At 43.1% G+C, this 20,477-nt stretch overlaps 3 protein-coding genes across 8 annotated transcripts in view; 1 reads left to right on the forward strand and 2 right to left on the reverse strand.

Annotated features, from left to right (window-relative positions):
• Btk (Bruton tyrosine kinase) overlaps positions 1-2,005 on the reverse strand; it is a 39,546-nt gene extending 37,541 nt beyond the window's left edge. For 2 of the 6 annotated variants that reach the window (XM_087600474.1, NM_001007798.2), the window contains 1 exon segment: positions 1,376-1,505. The gene's annotated coding sequence lies outside the window, so the exon portion shown is untranslated. 6 annotated transcript variants of the gene reach the window in all.
• Positions 2,006-5,819: 3,814 nt separating this feature from the next.
• Rpl36a (ribosomal protein L36A) lies at positions 5,820-8,529 on the forward strand. The gene is given in 5 exon segments (NM_001128065.1): positions 5,820-5,872; positions 6,237-6,342; positions 6,642-6,709; positions 7,778-7,900; positions 8,227-8,529. Coding segments are annotated over 5 exon segments (321 nt in total). The 5' UTR covers positions 5,820-5,869; the 3' UTR covers positions 8,248-8,529.
• A 333-nt stretch (positions 8,530-8,862) lies between these two features.
• Positions 8,863-20,290, reverse strand: Gla (galactosidase, alpha). The gene is given in 7 exon segments (NM_001108820.3): positions 8,863-9,999; positions 10,834-11,031; positions 11,971-12,132; positions 13,370-13,461; positions 14,387-14,564; positions 15,512-15,686; positions 20,083-20,290. Coding segments are annotated over 7 exon segments (1,266 nt in total). The 5' UTR covers positions 20,283-20,290; the 3' UTR covers positions 8,863-9,738.
• Between the last annotated feature and the right edge of the window lie 187 nt (positions 20,291-20,477).

Genomic DNA, 20,477 nt, shown 5'->3' on the forward strand with positions numbered 1-20,477 from the left:
ATTTGCATTTTGTGGCTCATTTCAAATAATTGAGAAAGGCAATAGTGCCCTTGCTTCAGAAGTGTAACAAAATGAGGGAAAGAACAGAGCTAAGGCATTTACCTAACAGAGAGGATGGGTGGATAGGCCTTGAGCTGCATACACCCACCCCAACCTCAGCCTCTGGACAGCTGCTGCTCCGTCCCTGGAAATACTTGGCATGGGTCAAACCTTCCAATCTTGAGAGCTCGGTACTGAGGAGGATATGATTCCATTTGGATGTCTGGAGGCTCGTTTCAGAATGTCACCATCAGCTTGATCTAAGCAGAGTCAAACATTTCTCTCTATTTGCCCCTAGGCCAACCCTACTGGGGACTGGCAGGACTGTGGTAGAACCAAACTAGTAACGACTGCTGAGATCCAGCACTTACTCTTGCCAGGGGCCTTAACTACTTTACATTTATTTACACTTAAACTGCTAGCAGTAACGGTCCAGAACAAAGGAACAGGTAGATGGGGAGCGGGTAGGAGAAAAAAAAAAACAAAGGACCCCGAGGAGAAAGGGGCAGGACAAATTTGATGCTATTTAAAAAGGCTGTTAAGTGCTGATTCTGGATCAGGGGATACTAGCCAGGAAAGGAAGAGGAAGGAGAGAGAGCAGAAAGGAGACGAGAGGAAAGATAATGAAGCCAAGAGAAAAGACAGCATGCACATGGTAGGTAACTGTAAGAGGAAAAACCTTTCCGGAGACCTCAGGGGTTGGCCACACTGTCTTGGCTGAGGCAGAGGCTGCATTCCGCTGGCTCTGTTTCCTACCCACTATTAACCACGAGGCTGCCACAGCCTCCACACAATCCTTCCTATGAGCCAGCCCTTATCCTAGTACTATTTGGCCTGTTGCAGGGCAAAACAAGTTGCTTCCACCCTATGTAGCACAGACCTTTCCTCAGCACTGCCGTTTGAGACACATGAGCTATTTTAGGTTTTGCAGACCAAGCAGCCTCCTGGAATTCCTTCTTCGAAGGTTCTCATTGATACAAGGATCCATTTTGTGTTTGGTAAAAACGACTTGCTTTTACCTGGCTGCTGCCTGTGGAGTCTCTTACCCACCGAGAGCTGCAGAGCTCCCCTCCAACATTTGCTGTCGTTTCAGATGGACACCTCAGGTTTCCTGTTCCTATAACCACCCCATCACAGTCGCTGTCTTCAAAAGACCCTTATATTCCCTGCAGTGTTGGAAGGGAATACCAGGCCTTCTGCTGTGACACTCCCACTCTCCATGAGCTTCCTCCACCAGTAGATAGATGGAAGCAGCCATGCTTCCTGTCCGACCTTCGAGGGTTCCAACAGAAGGAAATATGGCTGCTGCCCAAGCCCTGCCTCACCCCAGACCCACCTCAGTTCTCACTTAATGCAGGTAGCTTCCCAGACGTAGTGAGATGCCAGGACTTGGAAGGTGGGACTTGATCTCTGAAGACACTGGCCCTGGAGACATATTCTTACAGTCCAGAGAGGAAGGACAGTCTGAGCAAACCCCACCCTTTCACAGCCACTCAGTTCCCTTTTTTTGTTTCCTGACTTAAACCAATGCCTTTTTTTTTTCTTCTTAGCAATATGGTATCTGCTTCCGAGCTGCCGTCCCTATTCCGCTCCCCTCCAACCCTCCCCTCCCCGCATTACACCCATAGAGCCCAGCTCTGAGAGACACTTTCTTCCCATTACTGGAGTGGTTGAGTCCCCTAAGATGATGGGGCTAGGCTGAGCAAACAGGTCATCAGACTATCCTTCCTGGAGCAAAGGGATGACATACCTAAAGGACTGTGGGGGATGATCAGTACAGGAAGAAGAGAGGTGCCAGTGTCTTTAAGGTCTCCTGTCGCCTCAGTAGGGGAGAGTCAGGACCACACAATTCAACTTGTAGGACAAAGAAGTCTCACTCAGAGACCCTGAAATACAAAGCCCGACAGAGGTAGAGACAAGACTTCCCTGCTGAGTCATTTTCTAAGAAAGCAATTTTCTTCTGCACATAAAGATGCCTGAATATAAGCCCTTCCCCATTTCTTCAAATGTTCTTTTGAATATTCTACCTTCAAATTGCAGCCTTATGAGCCATGATGAAACGCACATATAATTAAAGCTACTGGGGTGATGGAGGGGCAGGACTATCACCAGTTCAAAGCCTGCACAACATAGGAGATTCTGTTTCATTTTTTTCCTCCAAGATAAACAAGGTACAATATTGTCTTTGATTCCATCAACTAGTAAACAAGACTAGATGTGATCTTTGAAGTCCGAATGTTCCCTCCGCGGGTCCTGAGTTTGTGTCCCAGCTTCCCTCTTCTCCCTGAGAATTCTCTAAAGAAATGTAGCCGATATTTGCCAGTGATGGTGGTAGAGGCCCTGGTGACTGATCTTGTCTGTCTTCTCTCACCGGCCATTTTCATATTACACCCTAATACAGGAACATATTACTGATCCCAAAAGTGGGTCAGAACTGAAAGCGCTGGGATTTTTTCTAAGCATTTGTAGAATGGCAGATCAGTAAATCATTTCACTGGTACAGATCAATGGGCACCAAGTTCATGTGGCTCTCCCTTTATGGTCCAAGCTTTATTGACAAGTTATGACCTTTCCTTAGTCACATGCAGTAACTGTGCCAGCCATCAATGGAGTGACCATAGACACTCACCATACCTTCCTTTGTCCTCAGTTAGATGCTTCTTGTCACATGCTCCATCATTTCTAAAGGTCCATTTGGGGTGGGAATTGGGAGTTAAATAACAGCATTGTGGGAAATTAGGGAGGCAAAGGCAGAAGGCAGAATAAAGGTAGGAACCTTTGACCACAGCCACTTACCCAGCACTCTCACTCATACCATAGTGCGAACAAATAAGCTAGTGTAAGTTCAAATTGTTCCCCATGGAGATGGGTCAGCAGGTAAAGCACTTGCTGCCAAGCCTGATGACTTATGTCCAATTCCCATGGAAGGAGAGAAGTGGTTTTCATTAGCGGTTCTCCTGACCTCCACACTCATGCTGTAGGTTCTGATCTTGGTGCCAGCTGTAGTAAACAGCTGTGTGGAAGATAGAGAAAGTAGCCCAGCCAGTTGTAGTGGTTCACTCCAGTAGGGCATGCTGTAGAGGGCAGAGGCAGAAGGCTCATGAGTTCAAGGCTAGCCTGGGGAAAAAGTAGCCCAATTAATGTATTGTATAAATAGTGAAAGGTTGTGTACTTGATGAATCAGGGTAATTAATATTCAAAAAGACCTGCATCATTTGGTGTAAGAGTTCAAACTCAACAATGTATTTTACAAGGTGAAGAGTGATGTCTCACAACTAGATTCCAACTTTGAAATTCAAATATCTCCAGGTAGGATGTAGGGTGGGTGGCTGTGATGCCTGTTAAGTGGTACTTGGGGGCTGGAGAGCATTGGCTCAGTGCTTAAGAGCATTGGCTGCTCTCCCAGGGGTCCTGTGAGTTCAATTCCCAGCACCCTCATGGTGACTCACAACCATCTGTAATAGGATCTGATGCCCTCCTGTGGTGTGTTTGAAGACGGTTACAGTGTACTCATATTAAAAAAAATAAATACATCTTTAAAAAAAGAAAATGGTACCTGGGCTTTGCTGATAGCAACTAAAAGAAATGGCAAGTTTGAAACAAAAATGGCTGAGAGAAAAGTTAAGGTGACATTGAGCCTTTTTTCTAGAAGTAAAATATGTAGGAAAGTGAGTATCTTCTGGGCTTGAAGCACTGAGAACTTAAGACCCTAACTAGAGTTCTGTCTCCAGCTCTAGGTGCTTCATCTTAGGGGAAAGTAACGAGCACAGACATAGCGAAAACAGAAAAATAGTGCTAAACAAATCGTGAACTACAAGATGAGTAGCTTCTGGAGATTTAATGTGCAACGTGGAGACTGTATTATACTCGATTGCTTACTTGAAGTTGGATAAGAGAACAGATTTAAGTGTCTCCACCACACACACACACACACACACACACACACACACACACACACACACACACATATACACGTAACTATTGATGATAATGAATGGGTTAATTTGACTGTGGCAGTTATTATACAAGATGAGTGTATATTTAAACACACGCAATTTTGTCAATTAAATATTTTAAAATACCCCCGCAACTACTCCACACGGGGATTGATAAAAAGAATCAAGTTTGATTAGACAAAGAGGTTTAATTGTCCATCTCCAAACCACTTACATGGAAAACAGAAAACAAATAAAAACTTTAGAAAGTCCCTAAAGGCCAGTGAAAACTTGTTAAGGGACTAGAGAGAGGAAAATCCTGGTGGAAATCAGCCGGTGGGTTATCAAAGAAATGTAGCAGGCAACGACATTATTATTATTGTAACCCCAGACGATCATCCAACAAAAATGGGCGTGAACGAAGTGCCAGCTTGTTTCTGGAGCACTGTGCAAGCAGGATACCTCAGGGTCTCCTACCATTAGCTCCTCCCTAGGCCACTGCTGCCTCCTTCTTCATTCCAGCCCATTAGTCTACCTGTAGCTGCCTCTCTTTCCCTGTGTAATATTGACTAAGGCTAGAGGTATATCGTATTAAATGGCTTAAGATCGAATTCCAGCTTTGAAATAACCGTGTGTGTGACTTTTGGGGAAGTGCATTTAAGCCTCCTGTGCCTCAGTCTCATTTGGTAAATACTATTAATAGTGAGCAGCTCCAGAGATAGACAGGATTCAAAGAGGCAGGCACAAACCAGGCACAGCTGCATATACCTGGGCCCCCATCACTCGGGTTAAGGATCAGAAATTCACAGCCATCTTCAGCTACATAGGTGAGTTTAAGGCCAGCCTGGGGTTAGTGGGGCCCTCTCTGTCGTAAAGATAGCTGCTATAATACACAGACTATGATAGTAATGTTATGGGATAGTAAAAAGAAACTAGGTTCTGGAGTCATAACACGTGGGGTGTGCATTCTGAATACACGACTATTGACACTGGACAAATGGAAAACACCACCGCTTTCCTCGCCTGGAAAATGGAAGGGGCGTTATCATCTTGCTCCTAAAATTACTCTGAGAATCTATTTTAAAACTCAGCACCCTTCAGCCTTTCTTTGCCGGACTATCTTGAAACGTCATGCATGCCTGCTGTCACGTATTTGGGGAAGCAAAGTGCTGAAGCATGTTTTCTTTGTTGACCCGAGTACTTCAGAAGCTGGGTAAATTCAGTGCCAATTTTCGGAACCGAATCAGCCAATTTAGTTCCTCTGCTTTTATTGTTCCTTTTCTTCAATGTACTTAGCCTGGAATTAGACATTGGTGAGCACATTAAATTACCTGGCTCCGCTCCTACAACACTGCCTGGAACAGAATAGACATTAAATAAACATGTGGACCCACTGATTACATGAGAAAGGACTGAAGCAGTTAGCTCCATCCCAGGGCTTCCTTGAGCCACACTTTGCTGTGAAAGATCATCCCAGTCTCCTTGAAGTGGAACAAGAACGCTATCCTGAGGTGAAGAACCCCTCCACTTGATCCTAGTCCCTGTTCGGCTCCAACACGGGTGATTAGAGTCTGGGAAAAGAACTGCTTTCTTCACGTAAGCTACTAAATTGCAATGTCCGCCAAAAGGCATAAAGCAGTTACTGGCGCTGAGCAGGAGGAAGTGGAGCAGCTAGCTGCAGACCCTAGGGCGGAGCCTCGGCTGAAGCTCGCGTCTGCAGCTTAAGGCAAACCATCCACCCCCGCCCGTTAGAGGGTGCTGTGCTGAGATCCCTACTGACTGACTCTATGGTCGCTGTCTCCCACGGCTCGGAGGAAGTGCACTCAGGCACCGCCTATAAACTTCCGTTGCTGCTCTAGCCTCTCTCTTTCTGAGCTGGTAGCGCTCCTGCAAACATGGTAGGAACATCTGTTGGACTTTGGTAGCATCCAGTTTAATCCTTGTACCCAGCGTGTACAGTACTGTTTCAGGGTGCATCAGGACTCTGGCATGACCTTGATGTATCCAAGAAACCTAGCTTAGCAGAGAGCGACCCAGAGAAAACCGAGTTATGGGTGGAGGAATTGACTTGATGGTGTGACTTAGCTGTGGGTGGATGTGGCGCTCTTTGGTGGCGCACGTGACTGCACCACCTTACGTGGTATATTACATGGTTGTTGTGTGTTAGTAAGTAGTAGGGTAAATCAACTTTATTTGCATCTAGCGAGGACTCTGGGCCATTGTGGTCTGGTAATTACGTTCTAAACACACTTTCTTAACTAGGTGAACGTTCCTAAGACCCGCCGGACATTCTGCAAGAAATGTGGGAAGCACCAACCCCACAAGGTGACGCAGTACAAGAAGGGCAAGGATTCTTTGTATGCCCAGGGTAAGTTGCTTAGACGTAGTTTGGTGGTGGTTTGCGGGATGGGGAGTTGTTGAAGACCGGAACCTCCCCTCTCTATGTAAGGCAGGCTGGCCTGGAATAAGTAATCTTCCTGCCTCAGCCCAGACATGCCAGACTCAATAATTTGGATTTGCTGTGACATGAAATGTACTAGAAGTCCAGGTATTCCCTCTCTCCTTCGGCAGGACTATTTCTCAATGCAGGGCAGCCTCAAATTTAAACCTAAGACTTCTTGTGACCATTTTGACTTCTGACCTGTAACGAGTAACCTTTTATTCCAGGAAAGCGGCGTTATGACAGGAAACAGAGTGGCTACGGCGGGCAGACTAAGCCCATTTTCCGCAAAAAGGTTAGTGATTGCTAGTTGACACGTATCTTATTGTGGACCTTGATTTTGTCATCCCTTGTTTGCAGGCGTTGCATTAGTGTTAATCACCTCACCGTAAGGTTAACCTACTTGGCAGGGACGTTTCACTTCCCAGGTAGTGGAGCTAGGAGTCAAATACAGATCTGACTATAGTTTAGAATCCGCAGTATTTGCAGCACCCCTTAAAGAGGCAAAAAGGAATGTGTCCTACTGGTAAGAATTCTGTGTATACTAAGATGACTTTTCATTTGTTCATGGTTGTTACTGAGGCTCACTAGTGGAGTTGTTACTGATTGTGAAGACAGGGTCAGTTCCCTGTACTACCATGGAAGGCTATTGGGATTTCTTGGTCTTAGGAAGTCTTAGAACTTGCAGTCAATGTGTAAGCCTTCCACTGGCTGAATTCTGGGGTCTTTTTCCAGTCTAGTGAGGTTTCTTCTCCAGAATCAGCACAGTGCCTTGGAAGCAAGCACTTCAGCCAGCCTGGCTGTAAAAACTGCTAAATGGGTGGCTTCATTTGGGGTCTGGAAATGCTTGGGTGTGTAGGGTGCTGGAAACAGTCATTTAGATGTCCAGCCAATCTGTGTGGAAAATTGGTGCATTGCAAGTTTCAAATTATGAAATAACAGCAATACTCTGGCCAAAATCGTGGGCTTGGTTGATTATTAGTAGGGAGTGATTGTGTTCATCAGGCCTTCTTAGGATTAATGCAAGTTTTAAGAAAATTGATTAGTGATATGTCTTAACCGTATTTCCAAGTTGACATGAATTTGGCTGATTTTATTTGATTCATCTACTAAAAAGTAGCCTACTAGAAGGCTACAAATTTAAAGTAGATGGTTTGTTTGTTTTTGGACACTGTAGCACAGACTGACCTTGCCTCTGGGAACCACAAGTGTGTATGTGCCACCACACATACTGCTTCAGTTTCCTTACTATTAATTAGGTATGCTCTTAAAATCACAGGCTTCTGGATTTTTCCTCCATAGCTAAAAACAGATTGTTGCAAAATATAATTTTGTGAAGGATTTGGCTTCATATCTTTTCTAGGCTAAAACTACAAAGAAGATTGTGCTGAGACTGGAGTGCGTTGAGCCCAACTGCAGATCTAAGAGGATGCTGGCTATTAAGAGATGCAAGCATTTTGAACTAGGAGGTGACAAGAAGAGAAAGGTACCACAAAACTTTGCAGAGTTAACTGTTTCAGGTCTCAGTGTACCATAGGTACACTGCTTAGTTATACAGCTTAGTTACAAATCCCATACCTGAAATATTTGGGACCAAAAGGATTTTTTTTTTTATATTTTGTGAATCTGGCAAATGCTTTTAGTTGACAAATGCAAAATTTTGAACACCAATATATCTAAAAGAAATGGCTGTTAAGATTTTTCAGTGTTTAGATTTGGCTGTGGCTAGGCTTAAACCCAGAGCCATGGATTATGTAAAGGTTCTTTAAAAGTTACAAAACACAACAGTTTGTTTTTCTGTTTTGTTTACAGGGCCAAGTGATCCAGTTCTAAGCTGATTTTGTTATGAAGACAATAAAATCTTGACCTTTCACCCCCTTTGATTGCTGTTGGTCTTTTGGGAAGGGGTACAGCTTTCAGAAATGACCTGAAAGGCTGTGTTTGGTACCTGAGCACTACTCTCGGACTGAACCTTGTTGAGTGGTGAGAAACATGACTTGTCATTGGGTTCCCTACTTGGTGTTTAGAATCCACAGGCTGCTGCTAATTTATCATAAAATCCAAAGTAGAGTCCACACTTTATCCCCATCCTGGTCCACCCTCCGACTACTCCACTTCCCACACCCCCTCCCAGCCCCATCTCCAAGGAGAATGCCCCCACCCCCAAAAGTAGACTTGTATTTCAAGGAATAGAAGACCAATAACACAACTGGGTCACTGTAAAGCTTTAATCTTACATATTTGCCTCAAGCATTTGGTAAGGAGATCTGGGAGCATACTGCAATCCATTCAGGATACATCCTTGGATTTAGATGAAGTTCCCCCCCCCTGGGTTTCCTCTGTAGACTATGCTGGCCTCATCCTCCAGAGTAATGGAAGAATATGACTACCACCATACTGGCTTTCTTTGTGTGAAGTATCACCCGAGCATCCTCACAAGTTTTCTATCAGCAGTAAAACTAGTCTACAAATGACTCAAAAGGGTGGTCAGATCCCCTGGGACTAATGTTAGCAGTCCTCTGCCTCCATGTGAGTACTGGGAATGAGTCCTCACAGAGAGCAGCCATACTGCTTACATGCTCGACTCTCACCCGTGACTGGGTTTCATCCAACCCCTTCAATATCTCAGGTGTTTTTGCACATTCAGAATATCAGAGGTACATCATTTTGCTTGTGATTCTGTTACATATCCTGGACTGGTTTCCACATTGGCAATTCTGCTTCAGCTTTCTGAAATGAAACTGCTTGTAAATTTCTAAAATATACTGCTGGCTTACTCTAATCTTAGAGTAACTTAGGTACATGAGTTTTTAACTGAGGAAACAGATTTTCATTTTTTTTCCTTTTTATTAGACTATAAGCAGTCCATGCCAAGTACCCCTACTGATTTGTGTCTAGTTGGCTTAGCTCTGAATCCTGGTTATAGGTGCTAGAGAGCTGGCTCAGCGATTAAGAGCACTTGTTCTTTACAGAGGTCTTAGGTTCAGTTCCAGAGGATTTCGTGCCGGCTTCTGACTTCCTGGGCACCAGGTATGCATGTGGAACTCATACATAAAAGCAAAACACTTGAACCACATTTAAAAAAAAACAATCAAGTTTTTTAAATCTGATCTAGCTGTACAGATTATAGTGGATAAACACCTGCTTTGGGGTTGTGATGATTAAAATCAACCGGTAGACAGGAAGCATCTGTTACAGTGCCTGGCACAGGAGTACCCACTTAATTTCAAAAGCCTAAGGTGAAACAGGGAAGGGCAGGGAATAGTTTGGTCTTTAGGAAAACTGGGCACTTATGCAGATCTCTGCCTTCCAACATAGTATAGTTTATCTTTCTAACCGAAGCAAAACAGTACCTGAGGGATTTATTCGAGTTTTTAAGGTTAAAGGCCATTCATAGAAGCCTAGATGTACTTTCTCAGGGAGAATCTGAGTGATGATGCAGCCAGGATTGCAGGCTAGTCCTCGACCCAGGGAAGAAATCTGGATGGTGTAAAAACGAGGTCCACCAATCTCCTGCAGGTTTCTCACAGCCACGGCCCAGGCTAGGTTTGAGAGTGGCCGTTCCCAAACCTCAATTTCGTTTTCCTGAAAAACCAAGAAAAGAAGTATGAACATGTGGTAACCTCATCACTAGTCCTATTTGATAGTCAGCCTTATTAGCAGAACTATTGTGCACTTGAAGAAAAAGATTAGAGTAAGCCAGCAGTATATTTTAGAAATTTACAAGTAATGTCTAGCTGGGTGTGGTGGTACACACCCTTAATCCCAGCACTCAGGATGCAGAGGCTGGTTCAAGGCCAGTCTGGTCTACAGAGGCAGTCTCAGTACAGTCAGGGCTGAGAAACCCAGTTTTAAAAAACAAAAAGACCTCATCAACCAAAGTTCATATACTTTGTCTTTTGGCATCCTTAGTTCCAATTCTGGTTAAGTGTTCTCATGAATTGAAGTATGTCCACCCAGGGCATGGATTTTATGCTTCAAAGCTCATCCTGATAAAGGCTGTGGGATTCTAAACACCGGCGTGTAATTGTCAGCTGGCTAATAAAAACTTTCTTGGCTTAAATCCATGTCAGAGCAGTCTTCTCTGGTAGATACCCCGCAAGAAGCCTGGCCAACAAACTACTTTGAAGACAGCCAGGACAACAACAGAAAAATTCTGTTTTTTAAAAGAAGAGTTCTGGCAAAAGCCTTATTAATCACTCCATTCTCAAGCTCAAGGGAAAAATTAAAAAAAAAAAAAAGTCGGTTGTATCCTCATTTAGCAGAGTTGGGCTTGAGATAATTTTGTACTTGAGTAGTTGGGCTTGAGATAATTTTGTACTTGAGTATTAAAAGACCATCACAAAATACTGTGAATAATACACTTTAATGCAGGATAATATGTTCCTGGCCAATTTTCTCCCAAGAAGCATGACTTACCTTTCTAAAACAGTACCCCTGCTTGCCCAAGGGGTCTTGGTTGATGGCAATTACATCCTCATTCTGAAGTAGAGCCTTGGCTTGAGAGCTGATTTGTCGGAGATCATTGGACATGAGTAGAGGAGCTGCCATGATAGCCCAGAGGGCCATCTGTGTTACCTGCTGGTCCCAACTGAGGCCAAAGTTGCCAATCACTAACTAGGACAAAGGGTAGAGTAAAGTCATATGGAAGAATATTCAACTGATAGGGGTTCTTGGGGTCACAGCTGTCCTTGTCTGAAAACCAGGAATGTTAAACACACTGGGCCCTCTTATCAATAGAAGAGATAAAATTCAGTTTTCCTGCCTAGAAGGCTGGAAGTAGATTTTGTCAACAACCTGGTGACCATTTTTGCTATCTGTGGAGGCAGACCTCACCCAAATTCCCCAGAATGACTATCTTACACCCTTCTCTCTCCAGGCCATTACCCATCCTTAGGGGAGATGTCACATGTATTTTATGGCCTGCTGACCTTTGTACTATTGGTCAGAGACCACACTAGGTTCTAGGCCTCTTAGCTGTACAAACCACTCTCGTGGTCACAAGAACTGTGTAAAGAGTTTCTAGGTAGCCACACCTTGAGCTTACTGTGCACCTAGAATCAGACTGATTGTTGCCTTTTCCCAAATGGCATCCTGTTTTAAATATGCTGACAGTGAACTACCTGGCATTAGACTGCCCAAAGTCTGACCCAGGATGGCAAGTCAATATGCACAGGGTTTCCTTCTTATCTCTTTGGTGGGTTCAGTTCCCTGCTTGGATACCTGCAGGGATCCCTGAAGAGTTACTTTTCTGTTTTTGGAGATAAGGTCCCAGCTAACCTTTTGGTCTTGAATTTGGAGCAACTCTCCTGTCTTAACCTATGGAGTTCTGAGACTCCAAGCAACTACACAATGCCTGCTGGAACATTTTTAAACATTTTTAAAATTGCCAAATAATTTCTATAGCATGGTGATGTAAGTACTCACAGAAGGCCTCTTCCCACGGGCTTGGCATATAGCTACAAAACTTGCTTGGCTTGAGCAAGGCCCGAGCTTCAGACCCAGACAGCAACATAAAAGAGCTACCTCTTAAATGAGGAGGGTTCCTGTTTTTACCATGTCTGGGTCATTCCAGCCCCCTGGTCCGGCGACTTCAACAATGTCCTTCTGGTGAGTTACTGTCCAGGCCAAGATAGACTTTATGCTTTCCCAGGAATCATAAACATCATCAAAATTTCTCCAGTGATTGCAGTAATATTGGATATCTGTATAATTAGGCTGGGAAAAAAGACAGAATTGAAGGTTTTAATTTTCCTGTAAGATTTTGCTGATTTACAGATCAAAAGTCTCCCATAACAAAGCCTGACTATCTTTTGGTTCTTAATGTGAAGGAATTTCACCAGCAGTTGTTCACTTCATATAAGTAGGCCATATAATTTTAAGTATGTGGCCTGTTTATAAAGTGATTTTAATACTATTTATGTTGGATGTGCACTGAACTGTGGTGTCTAAGTACTGGCATTATGAAAGATCTTTGTTTTTTACTGTAATGTGTAATCTTGCCTAAGATGGCCATATTGCTAATAAATTAATTACAATGATTTAAATGGTAAAAATAAGATCTGTAAAGTTATCTGGGATACTATGGAACATGATAAAATCGGAATCTGAAACATGTAAATTGTGGAATGAACCAGTGTGTAGATTCACAGTATGACACCCAAGGTCTAAAAGGCTGAGGAAAAAGTTAAACTAAAGTTCAAGAAAACAATATGGATTCATTTCATAAATACGTAAAGACGTACCCTCCTGGGAAACCAAACAGTTATTGCCTAGAGAGTGAGTAGGCAGAAGGCTATTTTAAAGTAGAGAAGACCCAAGCATGGAGCATCTGGTCAGATTTCAATGTTAATTAGCCAACGACCCTTTTTAAAATCTTGGGGGAACACTTGGAAGAAACAGTAAGCAAGTACATCATCGTAGGCTCAGGAAAATGTCTTTGTGTGACCCATTACCGGCCATGCACAGTGAGCATACACAATGGGGTAGAAAGGAAAAAAGACCATGCTCAAAAGAGCTGTTGGAGGATAGAGGCAGGCAAGAGGCATGCATGCTGATGGAGTTTGATTTTATTCCAAGTGCAACAGAAAGCCAGGTAGATTCTAAGGAGGAGAGAGATGGCAGGCCCTTGAGATTTTTCAGGAGACAGTTCTGCTGCTGTCTGGAAAATAATAGGGGTAGGAAAAGGAGCAGAAATGGAGGGGTGAGGCTGTTAGCGGCCTGGAAGGCCAGTGTGGATGTAATGACAGGAAGTTAGTGAAGTCAAGAGAGACTTCCGGAACAATACTGGCAGGATTGCTGGCAGACAGGATGTGAACAGTGAAAGAAAAGGAAAAATCAAAAATGATTTCCCAGTTGGTGGACACTTAGGCCCTAATTACAAGCAGTGGGGATTTTGAGAAGTGTGTCTTTGTACTCAGGCTCTGAAGTTTCGATTCTGGACTCAGTAGCTCACCTTATGAAAGGGTCTCAAATAAAGAGGCCACTCACAGGAGTACACAATACTTCTGCCAGTCCTGTTCAAGGCCAAGGACATGTACTTGTAACCTTCAAGAAGAAAACAATGGGTAAAATAAGGAAAGCAGGGAATTGCCAGCCAGTGCTGTGTACCTGAAGAGGCTGCTTACAAAGGGCATGTTTATATTTTAAACTAGTGGCAGGGACAGGTTGCTCTCTGCTTAAAACTGCTTAAATTGTGACTACTTGGAGGCTCTGAGAGACCCTAGGCACAGAGAGGAAAGGTAGGGGTCAGATGCTTCTTCATCTGGGCTCTCACAAACAATGTCAGATCTAGTTACAATTAACAGTTATAATGTATTCTCAAAGTCCTTGAATCAAAAGTGCATAGTATATGCCATGTGCCATGGTAGACATGTATGAATGCCACATAGATGAATAAAGAGGCCACTCACAGGAGTACACAATGCAACTTCTTTGGTTGGGCAATGGTGGCACACACTTTGAATCCCAGCAAGAAAGAGGCAGAGGCATGAAGATCTATCTATATATATGAGTTCAAGGCCAGCCTGATCTACAGAGCTGGTTCCAGGACAACCAGGGCTACACAGAGAAAGGAAGAAAAAGAGAGAGGAGGAGAGATTAGCCCTTTGGAGGCTCAGCTTTAACTATGGCCTCAAGTTCTTGTTTCTGGCTAGATCTCTCCCTTAATGTTAACCAAAAGGACAAGAAATAATTATGGCTAAATCCTTTGAAGAAAACATACCATTTAGGCTAAGGAAATGGTTCAGCTAGCAATGGTGCTCACTGCCAAGCCTGACCACCTGAGTTTGATCCCTGGGACCCAGATGGTTGGAAAGAGAACCAACTCCTGCAAGTTGTCCTCTGACTTCTCAGCAGGCACCATAGCAATACACCCCCAACAAATACACAGCCACATGCACTATACATCATGTTTACTTTGTTGATTTTAACATAATTTTAAATATGCAATTTAAAAAAAGGAGAAACATACCATTCGCCAAGGATACCACACTGTCACAGTGACAACCATCAAATTTTAGCAGATCTATACCCCAGTCAGCAAATGTCTGGGCATCAATGTCATAGGATCCAAAGCTCCCAGGGAAACCTGCACAGGTTTTCTTGCCAACATCTGCATAAATCCCTAGCTTTAAGCCTTTGCTGTGGACCTAAAATGAGAAGAAAGATGGACCACAGAGGGAAATCAACCAGGAAGTAGTAAAAAAAAATGCTGGGAGGGCCACTGAGTAAGACTAAGAACAGAGATGTGTGCTTCTCCAAGTCTTGGAGACTTTATTCCTTACACCACTCCAGTTTTTAAGCCGAGTTTGTTGGAAGCAGGGAACAGATCCTCCAATTTTGCTAAGGCAGTTCCAACACTGCATGTGAACTGTAGCACAGAAGCGAGAAAGAGCCTATGACCATTTTCACGTTCCTCATGGGATCCTCAACAATCTCCTTCCGAAACCCTTTCATCTTGAGAATGGGTGACAACATTTCAGTTAAGCCTCTCTGACTCTTCCTCCAGTCTTGGCCTTCCTGGTGTCTGTCTGCGTGAGCTCGGTTAGAGCAAGAAGCCCATTAATTTATGCTATCGTCTGACTCTTGATGTCCCTTTTAGCAATTTTCCAGCTACTGAACAGCTAGTATTTGCTCATTGATTGTAGAACTCACTTGTCCATCTGGTTTGGAACGTGACCTTTTTTCCTACAGTACTGAATAAAATCTGCTTCACTGCCTTTGGCTAGCATCAGGCCTCATTTGTTTTCAGCAGTCTCCAGAATATTTGTTTTTATCTTTTAAAACTCATTAAGTATATAGTTCAACTGTATACTTAATAGTATAGCTACGGTAGCCTCTCATGCTGACGTGGAAATACAAGCGTGCGTGTCACAACCATGCTCTCCTTTTTGCCTAGAGGATTCAGTGTTTTCAGTAAGAAATGTTTCACCAAGATAGGCCCTGGGAAATGTTTATAGGCTGATGTGATAATAATTCCACCTGGTAAGCACCATAATTTATTGTTCACATTACATTTTCAAAGTATCATGTGGTCTGTTTCACAATAAGCCTTCATAAAGCCATAAAAAAATAAGCCATCAGCTCTAAAACTCACGTAATTAGCGAGGTGTTTGATCCCACTAGGAAAGCGCTTGGGATCTGCCTGAAGCCGGCCCTTTGAATCCCTCTCGGGAGCCATCCAGCAGTCATCTATGCAGAGGTATTCATAACCCGCGTCCCTCCAGCCATCAGAGACCATGAGCTCTGCCATCTGCATGAACAGTTGCTCACTGAAAAAGAAATTCGAACAATCATTCCAATTCAGTCCATGAGTACTTCAGCGCTCCCGTTTTAAGGCACCTTGGGATTTCACAGTTTCTAAAAATGCAGTAACACCATGGTAGTAATGACAACTTGTATGAGGAAAAATGAACCATCCTTCCTGTGACTCCTCTCCTGCTCCTCCCACTACTTCTGACTCCCCACCCCCAACACAGAAGGGGTGGGGCCTTCAGTTCCATCCCTAACCAAAAAAGAAATAAACAAAAACTCCAAATAAGTAAGAGTACAAACATGACAAAACTGGAAAGTTATTGCAACGAACAAGCTGTGGTAACACAGGCTTGTAATCGTAGCTATTGAGAAAACCACAACAGGAGGACCTCCAGAAGCAAGACCTGCCTGGCCTACACACAACCAGAGAAATCTCAGTGGAGAAGGATCAGTATGATAAACAGCTTCTTCTGGTATCAGTTTTACTTAGGTAGGGAAAACAACCTCATTCACAATAGTAACAGAAAAAAAGAGCCAGAAAACGCTAGCATACCTAGAGATTAATATGTTTATCAACCATGTGTTAAAACTATCCCGTTCCTCAATGGCTTGAATAGATGAGAAGCATTATTTTTTTTTTCTTGGATCAGGAAACCTTGAACAAATCCCAAAAAGACTTTTGAAGGAATTTGGCAGGATTTAAAGAGCTCACCTCAGAGATGAAATGCTTATGTTCTATAAAAGAAATGACGCTGCTGTCGCACAGAAGACAAAGATTACTGTAATTCAAGACTTCAGAGAGCACCATCTATGTCGTGCTTGTAGCTTCCCCAAAGAATACAAGGTTTCACAAGCATCACCACCACTTCCCATTTTGGTCTTTTTGAGATGGTTTCTCTGTGTAGCCCTGGATGGTCTAGAAGTAGCTTTGTAGACCACATTGGCCCTTGAACTAACAGAGATCTGCCTGCTTCTGCCTCTGCCTCTGGAGTACTGGGATTAAAGGTCTGTGCCACCATGCCTGGTTCACAATCACGTCCTTAGAAAAACCCAAAAGGTCACCTTCCCTCTGGAATGCTATTTCAGGCAAACTGAGTCTTTGTTTCCTATTTCCAAATTTACTCTGCACTCAAGTAAAAACGCTATTTGCCTTTTGTTTTAACTTTATAATTTCTTGGTATAAGACTTCAAAGCCAGAAATAATGAAAGAAATGATATGTCCCATTATATGAATTTCAAAACAACTCATAGTCAAGAACCACCTGTAACTACAATGGATCCTGGACCCAAGCCAAATGGAATAAAAGAAAAACTCAGATGACACAGTTAAATGACCAAAGCGGGGGGGGGGGGGGGGGGGGGAGATCCATGGAAGAAACAGTTCAAGGAGTTGATTTAAATTAGGAAAAGACATTAAACCTCCTTAGTAATTAATTAAAATACTGTACATATGAAGGGCTGGGGTGTAGGTCCGTGCTAGAGTACTTCCTAACATGTTAAATCCTGGAGCCAAGTCCTACAGGGGCAGAAAAAGACTTAAACACAAAGCAGATTGCAAAAGTTCTAAAAGAATGACAAAATACAATGGTTGGCTATTTTGCTGGGAGAACAGGCAAGATGACGCACTGTGATTGTACACATACGTCTGCAAAATCTTGGTTAATGATTGCTTAATATTATCAAACTATTCATACCGTTCCACCCTAAAATTAGTGTTCTACTAAAGGAATGAAGTCTGGCATGATGCGGTGCTCATGATACCGATCTCAGCGCTTGGGGCCTGAGGCACTAGACCAGCCAGGCCCACAGTGAAACCTTTTCCATTTAAAAAAAGAGAAAAGCATTAAAGAAAATAAAATCAGCTATAGGATACATGATAATTGATGAATACTAATAGCTCTTAATAGAGGACTGGACAAATGAATTATAGCATATACACATACTTGGATTTATCAAGTTCTTACTCTATACCAGGTATACTACTCTGCACCTTTCTTTTGAAGTCACTCACATGTATCCCAGGCTGGCCTCGAACTTTGTATGACATAAGATGAACTTAAATTTCCGATATTCCTGCTTCCACCTCCGGAATACTGGGATTTAAATGTGCACCACCTGCGATAGTTTCTATATGATTGACCCAGGGAGTGGCACTATTAGGAGGTGTGGCCTTGTTGGAGTAGGTGTGTCACTGTGGACGTGGGCTTAAGACCTTCACCCTAGCTGCCTGGAAGTCAGTCTTGAGCTAGCAGCCTTCACATGAAGATGTATAGAAGTCTCATCTCCTCCTGCATCACGTCTGCCTGGATGCTGCCCTGCTTCTGCCTTGATGATAATGGAACCTGTGAACCTGTAGGCCAGCCCCAATTAAATGTTGTCCGTGACCTTGCCTTGGTCATGGTGTCCACAGCAGTAAAACCCTAAGACACCACCATTCTCAGTTTACAAGACACATTGCTAGGCCAACACTGTACCCCCTGAACTCATCTCCAGTCCAATTTAGAAAAAGTAATTAAACTGAGAATGGTCCTGCATGCCTGTAACCCCAGTAAGGTGGCAGAAAGATCCCTAGTTTAAGATAATCTTGATCCACGCAGGGTGACCATGTCCCCAAAATCTAAGGACAAAGAAATCCAGCCCACTAATAGAACATTTTCTCAGCATGTGCCAGATCCTCAGACATGTCCCCAAACTTCAGGAAAAACAAAAGAAGACGAATGATTTGCCTAAAGCTGAAGTAGAATTGGAGGGCACTGGGGTCCTGATATTACTCATACATAAAAGTGACACTAATTCTTAGAAAGTCAATTAGAAATCTGTATTTTCATTTACATAATAAACAGCAGAATTGTATACGGATATTAACCATAATTATTTCTAGATGATGAAGTAAGGAGGCTTAATTTCCAGTATATCATTTTTACCACATACTTGTTTGCAGTGATCATGTATTAGTTTTATAACAACCCCCACCCCTGAAAACCAGCCACCATTAACAAAAAAAAAAAATAAGGACAAAAAAGAACCATATATTGTCAAGTTACCACAGATTTTATCTCAGGGATACTATGGACATTAGAGTCATTTTCTCTTATGATGTCTGTCCAACACCTTGACTTTATCTTTATAGGCATTCACAGAGAGGAAGTTGTGGCACCTGCCTTTAGAGGTGGTTTTGCACCAGTCAGTGACCTTACTTTGTTTTCAATAATACTTATAAGGGAGCCATTCAACATCTAATAGTTGGTTCTTAATCTTTTCTAGATCATGGATTCATTTAAGAGTCTGAAGAGGCTGGGTGTGTTGGGGGTACACCTTTAATCCCAGCACTCGGAAGGCAGAGGACAGAGAAACCTTGTCTCAAAAAACCAAAAGATTTTGAAGAAAGAAAAACATATCTTTTCTAGAAAAATGCCCATATATTTGTGTAAACATATAATTCATTTTCTTTAAAGCGTTTCTTTTTTTTTTTTCCCCCTCCGGAGCTGGGGACCGAACCCAGGGCCTTGCGCTTCCTAGGCAAGCACTCTACCACTGAGCTAAATCCCCAACCCATAATTCATTTTCTTATGCCAGGATAAAGATATCTGTTTTATTTGCCTAATTAATTGAGGGGATCAGAGCATGAATAGCTGGTTTTAAAAAATGGTTGCATTTTAATTGAGAAGATCATCTCTGACAGATAACCGTTTCACAGCTCTTTCTTTTTCACACAGTATCTCACTATGCAGCCCTGGCTGGCCTTGAACTCCAGAGATCTGCCTGCCTCTGCCGCTGGAATGCTGGGATTAAAGCCCTGTGCCACCATGCACAACAATTTTATAGCCTTTTCGGTGTCAGCCCCACGAGTTAAAAAGGACATTTATCCTAGTTTGCAAACTAAGATTGTGCCTGGTCTCAACTCTCACGTTTGATGTATAAAGTTCCTTCAGGTCAACCTTCCAGCCTGGTGCCTGGGAAGGGGGTTCAGGAACACCTCAGTTATCTCATGGTTTCTCTAACTCTAGCTCCATTACAAAGAACTTGTGATCCAAAATGGAAAAAAAATCACATTGGTCTTAGTCATCCTCCTGCCCATTCCAACTGTACTTATGGCTAGCTCAAGGCTAGAACGAAACAAGGGCAGAGTACAAACCCACACGAAGGGTCTGCATGGAACCAAATAATAAATGAAAAATTTGCAGTGAGGTAAAGCGCTCACACTGATAATGGTTTAGAGACAGTCTAGATCTCGAACAAGATATACAATTTTACATTTAATTTAATATAAAATAAATGATATAAAAATTGCTGGGAATTTTTTTTAAAGCATCAATAATAGATCTATCCCTCCAGCTCAAATGTTCCATTCCTTCTACCAAATACACCCATACAAACACACGGAAAGAGGAAGGATCACTCAATATCTCATACCTTATGCAGGCATCAGGCTCTTCTTGGCAGTCAAGGTTGCACATGAAACGTTCCCAGTGCAGCCAGCCCATAGTAGGTGTCCGCGCCAAGCCATTGTCCAATGCTCTGGCCCCAAGAATGCTCCAGAAAACTAAAGCCAGGGGGCGAAGCGCAAGCTCACAGACCAGCGGTGTATCTCCGCTCAAAAGCTTCATGGCCATAGAAATCCTTGGTTCTGTTTCCTGAGTTAAGCTGGGCTTTTAAGTTTATCCTTGGGGCGGACCAATCGGGATTGAACTACCCATAATGACATCATCGTTTCTCAGGCAACTGGGCCGTTATCTCCAGAAGTGAACCAATGAACAGTCACGTAGGACATGCATCAACCAATCATATTGACGCTCTCTTTACCTTGG

This window comes from Rattus norvegicus, chromosome X (genome assembly GCF_021556685.1).
Source record: "Rattus norvegicus strain SHRSP/BbbUtx chromosome X, alternate assembly SHRSP_T2T, whole genome shotgun sequence".
Taxonomy (NCBI): domain Eukaryota; kingdom Metazoa; phylum Chordata; class Mammalia; order Rodentia; family Muridae; genus Rattus; species Rattus norvegicus.